The sequence below is a fragment of the Mustela erminea genome, chromosome 6 (genome assembly GCF_009829155.1).
Source record: "Mustela erminea isolate mMusErm1 chromosome 6, mMusErm1.Pri, whole genome shotgun sequence".
Lineage (NCBI taxonomy): Eukaryota > Metazoa > Chordata > Mammalia > Carnivora > Mustelidae > Mustela > Mustela erminea.
Genome location: NC_045619.1, coordinates 75,196,990 through 75,213,630, shown reverse-complemented (window position 1 = coordinate 75,213,630; position 16,641 = coordinate 75,196,990). Strand labels below are relative to the sequence as shown.

The following is a 16,641-nucleotide window of genomic DNA, read 5'->3' as shown; positions in this document are numbered from 1 at the left end:
CTGAATCACTGACTTGGGGAATAATGGCTGCTTATAAATTTTAGCAAATGAAATTTACCTTTGGCTTTTAGCAATTCTAAAGTCATTCATGTTATTTAAATGCATTTCAATATATATAAACTTTTTATTAAAAATTCTCCAAAATAAAAGTTTAAGGAAATAGACATGTCTTAATTCTTGATATTTATTGGGTTATTAAAATTATTTTTAAAAAATAGTAGTTCTCTATGCACTGTGCTGACTATACTAAGAGTGAGCTTGAATATACTCTAAAAGTTTTGTTATCTAAGGCTTACTTCAGTATGATGAATTTACAAGGACTGAACTTGAAAAAATTAGCAAAATTGAAATAATTAGTGTTATCATCATGCATTAGTTTTCTTAGGGCTGATGTAACAAATTACCACAAATCGGTTGGCTTAACACAACAGAAATTTTTTCTCGCGCGGTTTTGGGATCAAGGTAGTGGCAGGAACATGGTCTTCCCAAAGGCTCTAGGGAAAATTCCTTCCTTAACTCTTCTAGCTTCTGGCGGCTACCACAATCCTTGACATTTCTTGGTTTGTGGCAGCATAATTCCCAATCTCTGTCTCTGTCTTTACATGCCTTTCTTCCTTGTGTGGCTGTGTTTCTCCAAATCTTTCTCTTTTAAGGATACCAGTCCATTACTGATCGACATTAAAGAAGACCTAAATAAATGGAAAGACATATAATGTTCATGGATCAGAAGACTCATTTTATCTATTCTTCTTTAAGTGGTCTATAGAATCAATGAGATCCCAATCAAAATCTTGATAAGATTTTTTTTTTTTTGTAGACATTGCCCAGCCAATTCTAAAATTTACATGGAAATGCAAAGAATCAAAAATGACCAGAATCAAAAACCACAAAAGGATTTTTAAAAAGATCAAAGTTGGAGAAGTTACACTACCTGATTTCAGAAGTTATTTTAAAAGCTGTAGTAATTAAGACTGTGGTATTGGTTTAAGGAAACACAGCTAGATCAATGGAATAGGATAGAGGGAAAAATGGACGCATTTACGATCAATTGTTTTTTGACAAAAGTACAAAGATCAGTCAATGGAGAAAACGTGGTCTTTTTAACAAAGATGCTAGAAAAAATTTGATGTTGATGTGCAAAAAAGAGAACTTTGATTTAAAAAACCGAATTAATCATATTAAATGCAAAACCTGAAAGTATAAAACTTCTAGAAGAAAACATATAAGATCATTTTTGTGACCTCAGATTAGGCATAGACTTTTTTGATTCAACACCAACATTATAATCAATAATGGGCAAAGTTCAATAATGATTCATCAAAATTTGGAACTCCAAATCTCTGATAGACTATTACAAAAATGAAAATACAAGCCACAGGCTGGCAGAACTTATTTTATAAATTGTATGTGACAAAGGACTTATATACAGAACATATAAACAACTCTCCAAACTCAAGAATAAAACAACTAATAACACAATAAAAATGGGCAAAAGATTGAAAAGAAACTTTACCAAAGAATATATACAGATCGCAAATTAGCACATAAAAATGGCATTAATCCACACTGAGACCCATAATGACAATATTATTAGTCATTAACCTCCTAAAACAACTATTGGATTGGCTAAAGTTTAAAAGAGTAAAAGTAATAGGTGCTGATAAGGGTATGAAGAACCAAAACTCATATAATGCTGTGGGGATGGAAAATAGTAAAACTATTTTGGAAAATAATTTAATGGTTTCTTAAAAAGTTAAATAATCACTCTCCTTATGGCCCAGCTATTCCACTTCTAGGTATTTACCCAAAAGTAATGAGCATATGTCCACATAAAGCATATGTCCACATAAAGATGCATAAATGTTCATAGCTGTTTTATTTGTAATAGCTCAAACCTGGAAGAAACTGAATGTCCACTAACATGCCAATAGGTAAACAATTTGTGGCACATCTATACAATGGAATGTTAGACAACAACAAAAAAGAAATGCACTATTGATGCACTTAGCAATGTGGGGACATATCTCAAAAGAATTTTGCTTAGTGGAAGAAGCCGCGCACAAAAAAGTACATGTTATATGATTCCATACATATGTAATTACAGAAAATGCAAACTTCCCTATAGTGATATAAAATAGACCAGTGGTTGTCTGGAGGATTGTTTTTAGTCGTGAAAGGAAGGGCTGAGAAAACTTGGGGTGATGGAATGGCTCATTATTTTGATTACGGTGATGGTTTCACAGGAATATATATGTATCGAAATTTATTAAATGGCACGCTTTAAATATGTGCAATTTATTACATGTCAATTATAGCTCACTAAAACGGAAAAGAATTCAAGGATTATAGGCTGGGTACTGTTTTAAAGTTCTCACCTTTTATTTCTTCAGTAGACTTCTATGAAATAAGTCTGGTTACCTTAAAAAAAACACACGTAAGGGCGCCCGGGTGGCTCAGTGGGTTAAGCCTCTGTCTTTGGTCATGATATTAGGGTCCTGTTATCAAGCCCCGCATCAGGTTCTCTGCTCAGCAGGGGCTCCCCGCCGCCCCCCCCCCCCCCCCGCGCCTGCTTCTCTGCCTACTTGTGATTTCTGTCTGTCAAATGAATAAATAAAATCTTTAAAAACAACAACAACACACGTAAGTCTAGTCCCCCAAATTAATTTTGGGCAGCATAAGAAATGTCTGGAGCTTTAGGACATTTCCAATTAACCTGATTACAGGTTAATCAGCGACGGAAAAAGAGAAACAGTTTCTTCTGGATTTAAGGTATGACAAGGGGTGGGCTGGGAGATCAAGAAAAGAAACCAAGGATGAAAGGCGGGGAGGATCTTGGCAGGGGGAAGGGGCAAGACAGTGCCTACAGGTCCTCACCGGCAACTCTACAGATTCTCTAGGCAGGTGGCTCCAAATGGATTAAAATGTTAACAACGTATGTCAAGTTCTCAGTCGCGAAAAGAGTTCTCTGAGTTCGTCCTGGCAGCTGCAAACTCCGTGCCGGGCGCGATAAGAGGAGGCGCACACGGGTCGGGTCTCCACGCTTCTTCCCAGAACGCCGCGTCCCGTCCTCGGTCGCCCCCTGCTGGCTAACGTCTGGGGACCCGCAGGCGCACGGGCGAGGCAGGAGGCAAGGTGCCGCCAATAAGGTCTGGGCGATGGAGGGGACTCGCGCGAATTTCCCCACACGTTGGATGCCTCGGCATTCTTGCACCTGTATGGCTACCCCAGATTCCAGTTTCCCAAATGCGGAGCTCACTCCAGCTCCTCTCTGCTTCCGTCCGTCCAGTTTCATTCAGATCTTGTAGGTGGGAGTCGGGGTAAGGAAGCTGCGTTAAACGGTTGTGACTTCCAGGTTTCAGGTCCGAACTTCCAAGCATTTGGAAGCGAGGGGGCCGCAGGAGAGTCCTGATTATAGGAAGACTGTCACAATTGACCCCCACGTTTCGAGGAACTGAGGGAGGAGGGAAACCTGTCCCCTTAAATCTCAAATAGTACCCCCCCCAAGAGTTCATCCTGTTCCAGACTTGTCCCAGATCTAGGTCTGTCACTTTATAACCGCATACAGAACATTGGAAATCGTTCTCATGTCCCACTGTCCCCAATCCCCAAGTGGCCGAGAATGGGCAGTCCAGAAGCCGAGACCTGGCTCACCTGCCCGAAGGCAAAGTGGGAAGGACCTCCATGGGCTTCGGCGAGGACCAGCGCGGGGTGAGGAGGGGCGCGCCTACGAGGGGGGAGTTTGGAACAGGCAGAGGCGCCCACACCTCCAGCTTCCAGCCCAGGCAGGCGAACTGCGTGACATTCCCGTCCACACCTGATTGACAGGAGGGAGTCGCTGCCCAGGAGGCGGGAGTGGGAGTGTAGAGGCGGAGTCAACACCCTAGCCGCGCGCCCAGCCGGCCAGGGCTTGCTCTCCTAGACGGTTGGGGTCTGGGTCTAGTGCCTCCTACCTCCTCAGGCGGCCCGGTGGCTCTTCAGAGCCTGGCACTCGGAGCCTGGCAAGGATCACGAAGTGTCCCCCGCTGGGGCTGCTGCCTGCAAGGAGGGGGCAGGGAAGCCGGGAGCCCCGTGCGCCACTTCGCCGGCAGCCTCGGCCTGGGCCAGGACTGGCTCGCGGTTCCCTCGCGGCTTTGCTCGGGTCCGCCTCCCCCTCCCTCCCCCTTCCCGCGAGCTGCCTCCGCCCTCCTTCCTCTGCCTCCACCCTCAACCCCCATCCCCGTCTGTCGGGAGCTGGGCTCCGAGCCCTTAGTCTGCCCGAGCTCTGGATGTGGGCGCCGGACAAGTCCACGGCGCCTCCCCCCAAGATGGACAGCCGCTACACCAGCACTGCAGGCATCGGGGACTTGAACCAGCTGAGCGCGGCCATCCCGGCCACGCGGGTGGAGGTGTCCGTGTCCTGCAGGTGAGGACGCAGCCCTTCCCCTCCCTCCTCCTGCTCTCTCATCTGCCTGGTGGGTAGCGCTTGCCAAGCGCTCCGGGCACCCCGAGGCTTTGCTGGGGTGAGAAGTTGCGAGACGAGTGGGAAACACCCCAGTTGGGGTCTGAGTCACCCCCCCCCCCCCCCAGCTGCAGTGACAGAGCGGAGAGCACGAACTGGAAGCGAGTAGTGGGCTACGGAACTGAGACTTTTAATTTTCTTTCTGGGAAATGCTGTAAAAGTTGGCTGGGCTGTGACTCAGCGGCGGGAATCCCGGCCGCCGCCCACTTTGCAAGCCCTTTTTACGTCCCAAACCCGAGCTGTTGTGGTTGGGTGATACGGGAATCAAAGGGGACAGCATTGCCAAGAGCGCTTGTGACCGCTGCACGCAGTGGCCCGGGACTCCGTTCGCTAGGCGTGTGCAAACCTGCTATTGCTACAGTTGGCTCCAAATCTCGCCGCTTCCTCCCCACCCACTTCCTGGAGCCATCCAGCTTGCTTCCCCGCCGCCCCCCCTTTCCTGGCTTCTTGCTTTATGCCTGATAGGTAGAGATTTCGGCTCCAGCTTTCTTTGCAGACGAATGTGTGCCTTACCCAAAATCTGGGAAGTCACGACTTTCTGCCTGCAAGTAGACACAGTTGGAGTGCTTATAACAACTGACATTCTGCCCAAGGACTGTAAATTTCAACTCCTTTGCCTGACGTTGTTTGGGTCAGTTTTCCTGTAAATAAAACATCATAATTGCTGTATCTCGGTAGATTTTGAGAAGAGGTGGGGCGGACTATAATAAATTGATAATGGCCGCGGGAGAGGGAGAATTTGCATCAGATTGACTCTGGAGCCCACACCCTTGTTTGCATACTAGGATCTCTCTCGATGGAAAAAACTTCCGTCCTAATCACTTTGGCCCTAAGGTGGTTTTCAGTACCCTCGCATTCCTTTCCTTAGCAAAATTTGCCTTGAAGGAATCTAACAAACTTGGGGAATCTTAGATGTAAATAAACCCTGAAACTTAAAATGGTGTTCCCCCTAGTAGTATTTGACTTTGCATTTTCACAAGACTGAGTCAAAAGCCAAAGAAATGGATTTTCACTTTTTGTGGAAATTCAAGCACCAACAAACCAGTAGAGGTGTTAATTAGGGGATAGGGGATAACCTTTAGCTATCCCTGAGACTGTTTCCCATGATTGCTTGCTTCCTCTTAAGGCTGACCTCAGACTGTGGGAACAATGCTGATAATGGTAGCTAAGCTTGCACTCTTGCCTTACTACTGTGTTTCTTGCTTTAAGGGCTGCCTGAGATTTCTTCCTGTCAATTGAACAGGTGAGGCTATATGGAAAACTCTTTTCAGACATTAATTTCTAGGCCTTTTTCTTTATTCTGAAGCTGCCTTTGGATGCCCAAGGGAGGTCATTAGTATACACACATAATGCAAGGCCAAAAGTCCTACAGTAAAAGCATTTTCTAGAGTTCTTCTCTGCTGAACATTCTATGAAGCCTGAATGGAATGTAGCCTGTACCTGACATGAATATAAAAGTGTTATAAAATAAGGAGGCACCTGAGTGGCTCAGTGGGTTAAATTACCCTTTGCCTTTGGTTCAGATCGAGATCTCAGGATCCTGGGATCCAGTCCCGCATCCTGTTCTCTGTTTAGCAAGGCGCCTGCTTCTCTTCCTCTTTCTCTGCCTGCCTCTCTGCCAACTTGTGATCTCTGTCTGTCAAATAAATAAATAAATAAATAAATCTTTAAAAAAAAAGTGTTATAAATTAAATCCTAATTTCCCAAGTACTCTTTAGGACTGATGGGGAAATAATACCTTCACTGGTCTTTCTGCCAGTGGAATCCTGTAGTTAATTGGCTTTAAGCCAGTTTGTTTAAACTTCGTACCCTAGACCCTGGACATACCCTTGTTTGGCCTTTTCTTCATACCACTGATTTGGTGTCCTGTTTTTTTAATTTTTAAGTTTTCACATTAAAACAAAAAGTCCTGAAATAGAACCCAAGTATGTAGAGTACTTAACATTGTTGGGAATTCAATCTTGTAAACAGAGATGGTATCCTTTCGGCTTTGGGATAAGAGACCTGATTACAGATTGGCTCTGTGACTTAACAATGTTGTTACCTTGGAGTTAGTACTTAAGCTGAGCTTCCTCATCTCTAAAATGAGTAAAATTATGGTGTTTATCTCATATAGAATGACATCAGAGTTTGATAAGATGTAGGACACAAAAGTGTTAAAAAATGTTAGCTATTATGATACTGGAAATAGTATTTACTGAATAAATGTATTATATATAATTCAGTTTGGAATTCTGTAAATTGTCTTTTTCTTTTGTATTTCAGTAAATTGTTAAAGAATACAGGATAGAGGCAGCCTTGGGATACCTGTTCTCTCTTTCTTCTTTGATGAGTATAAGAGCTTATATTCTAGGATGTTTTGAGGGGGGATTTTCACTTAGCAACAAGGCTCAGTTGTAGACCCCTCAGTCTTACTGTGGGCAAGCAAAGCCAGGAATTCCCTTCTTTTTCTGTGTTAGAGACGTCTGATGATTTGTTGATGCTTAAAAAGGCACCCAGTATTAGAATCCCTTTTGATAACCTCCTTTCTTTGTCCCCAATCTGAGACCTTTAAAAATCTTTATGACATTTTCATCTTCATTTTGGGGGAGGTGAAGAAATCAGCAATTGAAGTTTGAAGCTAAATATAATTCATGGAGATCATTTTGTCTATTTACTAACCAAATGTTTAACGTCTTTTGTATGTGTAGTGTTATACCCTGTTCCATGACATATGGCAAGGGAAGTTCTCTGAAAATGTAAAGTCTGGTTGGGAGATGAGTATTCTGTAATATGTGATCACATAGGACTAAATCCAGAGATGAGGATCATGCATGGAGAGGGATGAGATCACTGTGCAGTGGAGTGCTTGGAATGTTCTACAAGGAGGAGATGGGGCTTGAGGGGAGGTGAGATTAATGTGCATGGTTTGCATTAGAGAAGGGACAGCATGACAAGGAGGAGGCCACAGACTTGCTGTGTTAGGGTGACAAGTCCACTCTTCTAGCTGTTTAGGTAGAGACACACTCCTACTCTATGACTTCCCTTCAATCCATCGTGTGGTTCTTGGAGTCGTTTTTCTTCATTATGTTACTTCATAGATTTTTAAAGTTAATTGGGTGACCTAATTAAAGTGCCAATAGCCGAAAAGATACAACCTCAGAAACATAAAATAACCTCTATAACATTCACATTGGATTTGGAAAACAGCTTAATTAGGATGAGGCAAAACCAGTGAGAAAAATATAATGTAGTAATCACTCATTTCCCTGGCACTTAGGTTTGGGGAACTATTTTTAACACATAATTTTGGTCATTTTCTCTGATTGAGGAGATAGCTTGTCCATTTAAAAAACTGTGAGAGCATTTTGTGTTGTAGACTTTGTAAGTTAGCTGCCACTTGTAACTTCTTTGGCAGCGATAATCTATGGTGATAAAAACCAATTTTAAACACTCATGTTGAAGGAGGAATACAGAATAGGAGCACCTACTTTGTGCTAGGCATTCTGTAAAGTTCTACCCGACCTGGCCATGACTTTTCTGCCTAATCTACCACCACTCCTCACATGAACACCATGATTTAACTAGTCTAATATGCGCTAAAGCTGATGACAGATGAAATGTGGCTGCAAAATCAGTCTTACAGCCCCAAAGAATGTGCTGGTATCTAGTGGATGGAGTCCTCTTCACCTGTGTGGCTATGCACCTGCCCCCCATCTCTCTGCCCCGAACACCCCTTCCTCCCTGCCCCCTTGTCGTTTTGATTAGCTGGTGCTCCTTTAAGACGCAGGTCAAACAACATTTCTCTCAGGACTCCTCTCCCAAAGTGGATTTTATTTTCCCAAAGCAGCTGGTAGGTACCAGTATTAGAGTTATGTTATGATTCTTGGTTTCTGTATTCACCTTGAGGACAAGTTTTGTTTGTTTAATGTCCATGGGTTCTGAGCCGGGCACAGAATATGTAGTGAACAAATTCTGGATGCGGACGTTTTCTGGGTAACGGTCTGGCACGGAGATGGTTGCTTGCCTGTTAAAACACAGACTTCTGGGTCCCTGCGCTGGATATACTCTCAAAATCTCTCAGACTGGGGCTCAGGAATCTGGACTTTCCACATGTGCTGATAATGCACATTAAAATGTTTGATGAGCAAATGACTGACTGTAGTCACTTGGTCTGGATTAGCAGTACCTGTCCTCAGATATTTGGAGATACTTTTCAGGCATGTGTGCTGGAGCTGGTCTGAATTGGATTGAGACCGGAATCTGTGCACCAGTTGTTAAATATAGCAATTATTAAACATTAAAATCATATAAACCTAAAATGAAATACATTATATTTTAAAACAAAGTTAAGACATACTCAAAAGCTATCACTTCCTAAAGATTTTACTACAATTTACTATTATCTATACTCTTTCCTGTCACCTGTGCTCTATCTTTTTGATCGGCAAGGTGACAGTATTATGTGTCAGGTGCTGCTGCTCATCTCTTCCGTCCCTGTTCAGTGACGTCACATTGGTAGGTTGAAGTTGGCTGTGGTGGGAGTATTTATACCATGGAAACTGGTAAATACTGCAGATCAGGGCTTGTTTTGTTGTTGTCTGCACTTAAGATGTTCTGTGGGAATCAATTGGCCCTCTGGAATTTACAGTGAAAATACCATATATACTCTTATTGTCTAAAAGATGTGTGCTCAGCTACACATATTTTATATCAGTAAAATTTATAATAAATTATGTAAATACACACATGCGCACACACACATCTCTGCATTCAGTGTTTTTTTTTTTTTTTTTTTCTTGGAGAGCTCACAGTTAAACAAGTTGCTTATATACACATCACTGTTTTTAGGCCTTTTGTAAGATTATACAAAGGAAAAAAAAATTTTGCTGCTGTTGGACTGTCACTGTTAGAAATAACAGTGTCAAGGTCGGCACTGTTGTGGTCTTGCTTCTCTACGTGGAATAAGTGAGGCTGTCTGGTTTCATAATCCATGGACGGTTGTAACAGCTTGCTTTGTATTGTGTATGTGTATTGCGTATTGTGTATTGTGAATGAAACAGGAAGGTAATTGAAGCTCTGTACGCTTTTTCCTTTCTTCTCCTTTTCACATGTTTCTTTCCATTTCCCTATTCTGTCTCACTTTGGAGACTTTGTTTTCTGTTTCTCTGTCCACTGGTGGCATATGCTTTGCAAGTTTTCATGTTAGAGTTACAGTTCCAGACCACCTGGGAAAGCAAATGGGTATTGCAAGGAGAGAATCTGCTTGGTCCAGCGGGGATTGGCCCAGTTTGAGGCAGATGCGTTCACTGTTCTTATTATCTATGGTGAAAGAAGGAAAGAGTTCAAACACAGCAATGGAGGTTTCCACCACAGTCCCTTTGGCTTATCTCTTAGACATACTCTACCCTTCTTTAAAAACACAAGAAGTTGAAATTAGTGTGTAAATAGGTTTCAAATGATGTTAACTGAAAAATTGATATGCACACATTATATAAAGGGATCGTACTATATTCTATACAATTTATGTTCTGTACTTCTGTTTGTTTTGTATCATGTATATGTTACTGTCATTAGGTTTTGAGAAAAATAACCCTCCATGTCTGTGAAGTAATCTGTTTTATGGACTTACTGTATTTATTTAACTTATCTCTTATGTTCCAAAATTTATTTCAGAAAGTTACTATTCAGAATAATGCTAATGAGCATTCTTATTCATGAACACTTGACAACAACTATGATTATTTTTTTCCCTGGGATAGTTTTCTAGAGCTGAAGTTATTAATAAGCTGTCTTCTCAAGGGGATTTTAATAGCTTATTTTGGTTGTTTCCCCCCTATTCCTCTTTAAATAAGTAGACTCAAGTTTAAACTACTGGCTGCACCTTTCTAAATACTTTTATTCTCATGAGAAAGTTGCATTGAAAGATTAATGAGAATTTGGGGCAGCAGAGTGTAGCAGCAAGAAAATGGAATTAGGAGTCAGACAGATGTCTTTAAATCCCATTTTTATCCCTTTTGAATGCTATTTTGGGTAACTTATTTCAACTTTTGGAATCTCATTTCCTAATCAGTAATACAGAAATGATTTAAAAACCAAATTTATAGTATTATTGGAGAGTTAAATGAAATAAATCTGTAAAGTGCCCAGGATTGTGCCTGTCACAAGAAAAGCACTTAAGAACTGTTAGTCTCATCTCATTTTCTTATGACTATGTTGCTAGGTAGCATATAAGCAACATAGATGACAGGGTACCTGTATTTGGGACAAATTTATATTCAATTGGGGGAGTCATAGAAACATGCAATGCAAGGTGACATAAAGCTTCATGTTCAAGATGATAATGATAGCCCATCTCATACACCTAAATGTAGAGGATATACAGAGGAAAAGTGGTCAGAAGAGTATGCATTTGGAAGTGCATAGGGCATGTCTACGGATTGTACTCCATGGCTTCCCTACACCCACACATGCAATTAGACGTGTGGACCCAGTGGGATTCGACAGATAGGAAGTAGTGTTTAACAACAAAGTTTTAGAATGGAAGCACATTCTAGCACATTCTGGTATCCTACCAATAAAATCAGTAGACTGACACTTAGACAGTTCTTTTGTTGGACACGAGATAAAACATCCGAGTAGATGACAACACAGTCTGAAGGAGGATGAAGCTTTGATCATCAATAATAAAGTGAGATGTATGTAAAAGGTGCCTTGCCCCAAAAACCATTGTTCACTGCCTGACATGTAATACCTTAAATGTTTCCAAACGTATGACAACCATCCATGTTAATGTCTCTTCAGCAGGGAGGTTGGCTCTCGGGTATTCTTGTTCCAGTTATGAGACATTTTGTCAAGTTTATTCTATATAGAATAATACTCCAAACATTGAGGGAATTATCAGTTAACTTTGTGAAACTCTGAAGAAACAAAATATCAGCGATAGTCCCTGGGAAGTAAGTACTTCTCTTTATTATAAGTATGCAGTTATAAGCTGCACTAATGACATCAGGAAACAAGAAGACTCTCGACATTTGCTACATATTTTACTTAAAGTCAAAATCTAAATCTGCATGAGACTGTGGAAAACATTTAACATATTCTAATTCACTCTGTCTTCGTAACAATTCTGCGAAACAGGTGGTTTATGTCCTATTTTGCAGGTGAGGAGATTGAGGTTCAGAGAGAATGTAAGTAATTTGGCCTAAGTCACACACCTAGGAGGTGGCAAGCTTGAGTTCCCAATGCATATATGTCTAATTCTTAGGTATATGCTTCTGTCCACCAGACATAGTCTGGCATTCTTCCGTAAGTTATATTTTTTAGGCTTTAAGGGTAGGTGGGATTCTTTTCTCTCCGTATTGATGTGTTGGTGGCTGAAGAGAAATGACAAAGCTGAGAGACCTAATTATAACACATGATATCTATACCATCACAAAGGGGATATAGAATACTGTGCCTTTTCTGTCCCCTATTGGTGAGAGCTTGGGTAGAACAGTTCAGATGAGTGACGTAAACCTTAACCATTTGATATTTAATTTCCAAGTATTGATTCTTACCTCTTTTCTGCTGCTGAGTTACCTAATGAAGCTGTGGGAGATTAAGTAATGAGGGGACTGTTTAACTAGAAATCAGCAGGCAGGGTGAGATGAAAGCTAAACGCTGGACAAAGGTGACAAACCAGCCAAATGAAAAGTAGAGGGAAATTAATTGAATTGACGATGTGACATTCATACTTACTACTGGGGTTGAGAACTGACTGCAAGCTCTGTCATGTCAGTCCTCTGCTTTCTTAATAATGAGGAAGTCACCACTTAACTTGCCAGCTTTTCAATAATAAATTCTGGGGTCTCCTTTCATGGCAAATATGCTCTTCAGAATTCCATATAAACAAAATAGTTATTTAGATATTGAAAATGTCAGCACAGTATTCTGACTAACTGAACTGTGATGTGACTTTGTAAAAGTTGTTGTTTTCTACTTTGCTAATTAGCTGTTCTCTGTCTTTTCATACATGTATCTATATATATGTATTGCAAGTGACACATCAATTTTATTAGGAATAATCTCAACTGTTAGAGAGTGCAATCAACCAGGTATGATTGAAGTTGTAGTACCTGGTTGAAACCAATGCATTTCTCAGCCTTAGTTAGTATAATAGTGGTTTTAGAATCATTTTGAGAAATTTGTTTCTCATTGCCAGCAGATCCTTATTATTGTGTCCTTTCAATATGTATAGTGATGTGGGAATGCTTACAAATCTTTTCTTTTTTTTTTTAATCTAAATGTACTCCCCTAAAGGGAATATCACATTATTTGTGGTTTTCTAGGTAATTGAAACCTCGATCATTCTTCTTTAATGTCTTCAGTAGGTTTTCATGTTTCCCAGCTATAAAGCAAAGAATAAGAGAGAGAGAGTGAGTAAGTTTTGGACATGGCTCATTGTCTGACTTACTTGGATATCTCAACTTTCAAATTAATTGTGGAAGCAGAAATACTAGAAAGTTGATTGCCATTGATTTTTATGTTAGAGGTTTCATCTAAAGCCTCTTTGTAGGCATTGGGAAAAGGAGGCATAATCAATATTAAACTGATAGTGAATGTTTCTCTTAATTGGTAATTTAAATTTAAAATTGTTTTTGGAGAGAAGTTTGAAATATACTAGCAAAAAGATAATTGATTTTCATCTCAAGATTTGTCTCACAATTTAAGTTAAATGGTTGTCATTTCTTTGCCGTTGCTTAGGTCATTTGTCATTTGAATGTCATTCATGTGACTTCTTTCTTCCTTGTGGAATGTGCCAGTCAAGTATAGTGGAAATCTCCAAGTTTTCATTCTGTTCCTGACACTGGCTCTGTGACTTTGACAACTTTACCAGTTCTCTGGGCATCACCTTCTATGAAAGGTTGAGTCCCTGGTCTAAATGACCTGGGATGTCACTCAGAGCTTGTTAATTCAATGACACTGGAAGTAGGACCTTGACATACAATATAAACATGCTTAGATTTAAGGGAATGTTAGGATTGTCAGTCCCCATTTGAAAACTTGGACCCTAATGCTAGTGTTTGAGTTTTCAATTAAGGTAGGCTATTTCTAATGCCAACCACTTCCTACTTCATAGTCCTCATTTCACTTAATATTGTCCCAAAGGGATGCCAGGCTCTACTATTGCTGTTCTAATTTTTCCTCTCAGTAGAGATCTATAGCTGGCTTTCTTTATCTTGCAAATGAATAATGTTAGATATTAAAAATATTCATGCCTTTCTTCCAATTGACTTTTGTAATACGTCACTCCCCCCACCCACCACCGTTTATATCTTGGCAAATACAGAGCTTCTAGTGGAGATGGCAAGTGGATTCAATTTTTTGTTTACTGATTAGTTGTTACTAAGTGCTGACTGCCTGAAGTAGCACCTGGAAAGATTCTTAAGGAAAATCTCAGTTTTGTGGGAAAACATGCTGTATTTGATTTTTTAAATAAAAGTCAACTGATACCAAGTGACATGTATACTATTAGTTACCTATTGTTACGATCTTGAACCTACTTACCAGTGTCTGATCAATCACTGTAACTTTCTATTTGGCTCGGCTCTCCAAAGTATTTGGCGCTTCCTTTTCATTCCTGCTGCCAACCTTCTTGTTCAGGAAGCTGTATTTCCCCCAGAATATTAAAATATCCTCTGAACTATTCTCTGTGACTCCAGAATTCACATTTTTGGTCTATTCTTCAGATGTTGTGTAGTTAGCTTTCTATTAAATTCCTATTAAATAAGTGAATTGTGTGATTTTCCTTTTGCAGAAACTTTCAGTCTTTCTCCTTTTCTCACAAAAGAGAATCCAAGCAGCTTTAACATGGTGTTGAGGGTCTGCCCTCATCCTGGACAGATTTCCATCCCCTGCCAGTCACATCTCAGATATGGGCTCTAGCCAAAGTGGAGTACTTGCCAATCTCCAGATCCCTTGTGTAACATCAAAGTTCACTAATCACTCTAACAAATATAATATACTAATAATGAAAATTTTTGAAATATTACGAGAATTACGAAAATATGACATGGACACAAAGTGTGAAAATGATGCTGGGAAAATAGCACTGATTGACTTGCTCAACATGGGGCTGCTACAACCTTAAGTTTGTAAAAAATACAGTATCTGTGAATCACAGTAAAGCAAATCCAAATGAAGTTTGCTATGCCTGTATACCTCACTTGTAGCAACCCCATAATGTTTTACTAGATTCCTGAACTGGAATTAATCATTTCTTCCTTTGAGTTCTTACACTGCATTTCTTGCACTTTTATTTTGATGTAACTATTTAGGTTTTTTGCATGTTTGTCTCCTCTACCTCTATGCGACTTTGAGTGCATATTTGTCTTATTTTTGATTTTCAAAAACCTGTTTGCTCTGCATGTTAGAAGATTGTTAATAGATATTTGCTGCCTTATGGACAGATTGGAAGAATGAATCTGGACACACATGCATTTGTCTATGTCTATATTTTTTAAAATATTGGTTTCTGTATATAGTAAGAACAATAAAATGGCTCATTTTACCAGTACAATTTAATAAAAGCATATAGTTGCTCAGTATTACTTAGTGTATATAAAACATCCCATAAAGTTTTATTTGTGAACAAATGAGAGACAAATAAAAATTTTAAATGAACTGACTTTGCCTCCAAATAACAAAACTAGTTTTAGAAGTAGACACTTAATACTTTTAAACAGTAGCAGCTGACTTGCTTATTTAATATGGGATGGAAAATATGCAAAATAGAGAAATAATAGAATTTGTATGTATGATGAGATCCTATATAACATATCTTAATAAGAAAATGAACATATCTTTGACCAAGGGAAGATTTTTGTCTTGGAGAGAGATGTTTCTAGTAAGTTATGTGGTGAACTGATAAAGTACAGCAGCACACAATGGTTTCACTTGGGTAGAATCAAACGTAAGAAGAACTGTTTGGTGGCTTGGCCTCTTCAGGAAGCAATAAGTTTCATACCTGCTGCTGTACTTTCTGCCAGACCCTGTGTTTTTTTTCCTACCGGTTTTAATTTTGTGTCATAAAGGGGTAAACAGAATTTTAGAAAAGTCTAAATTCAACTAAAAAAAGTGTTCACAGGAAGATGGAAGAGGAAATAATACTTTCTATAGAAAAGGGGGAGAAAACCCTACAGAACTTCTTTTTATGTGCACAAGTAAAAAATGAGCATATTTACTTAAGTTACTGTCTGTAAGTCATGTTGTTCCCTGCGCTTCTCTGGTTATAAAGTTTTGTTGGATGGGCTAAAGAATTTTTAAAGTACTTGTGATACAGTTGGAGTATCTCAGTGTTCAGTTGATTGTATTTTGCCTAAAATGTTATATCCCACCTGATTACATTGAATCTTTCCGGAGACACTGACTTTAATAGTGGTTCTTACTAGGAAGAAAAAAAAAATTAAAGCTACTTTGTTTCAGTGAGGGCAGTACATGGATGAATTACTTTAATGCAAGATGATATGATGATGACAATTGAGGAACATTTCTAGCACATGCATAAAAAGCTGTGATTTAAAAAAATGAAATTATCAGGTGGTTGTATCACTTTCATTTTGGGAGCATGATTTCCACCAGCTATTCTAAACAAGGGTTTATCATCATCAGAATTGCTTCAGAGATTTTTCAAAGGACGTATGGGGACTCCTGAGAATTCCAGTTTGCTTCCCTCAAGGGACTAAGTCCTCCCCACCATTTTCTCTATCCCCCCAAGCCCTGTAGAGTTTCTGCCAGTTGAGCCTCAAGCCTTGATCTTGCCTCTTTAATAGGGCTGACTTCTCTGCTTCTGACTGGGTCCAGACCTGTCTGACTCCTGTGGGTGCCATGGCAGACGTTCCTCGCCTCTCCCCACCTCACATCCAGCTATGGCCACCCTCCTCCTTCCTGCCATTAATCCTGCACATTGACCTGCTAGAGGCCTGTTCAGAAAGCAAATACTATCATACTTTTACTCTCTTGTTTAAAAACCTAATTGCCACAAGATGGGATTGGGAGGGAGACAAACCATAAGTGACTCTTAATCTCACAAAACAAACTGAGGGTTGCTGGGGGGAGGGGGTTTGGGAGAAGGGGGTGGGATTATGGACATTGGGGAGGGTATGTGCTTTGGTGAGTGCTGT

At 40.2% G+C, this 16,641-nt stretch overlaps 1 protein-coding gene across 1 annotated transcript in view; it reads left to right on the top strand.

Moving 5' to 3' along the window:
• The first annotated feature begins 4,247 nt into the window (after positions 1–4,247).
• The window catches only part of CPNE8 (copine 8), a 211,758-nt gene continuing 199,364 nt past the window's right edge, over positions 4,248–16,641 (top strand). Inside the window, exon 1 of the mRNA XM_032347726.1 lies at positions 4,248–4,402. Coding sequence (XP_032203617.1) covers positions 4,266–4,402 — 137 coding nt within the window. The 5' untranslated portion in view covers positions 4,248–4,265. The remainder of the gene's footprint in view (positions 4,403–16,641) is intronic.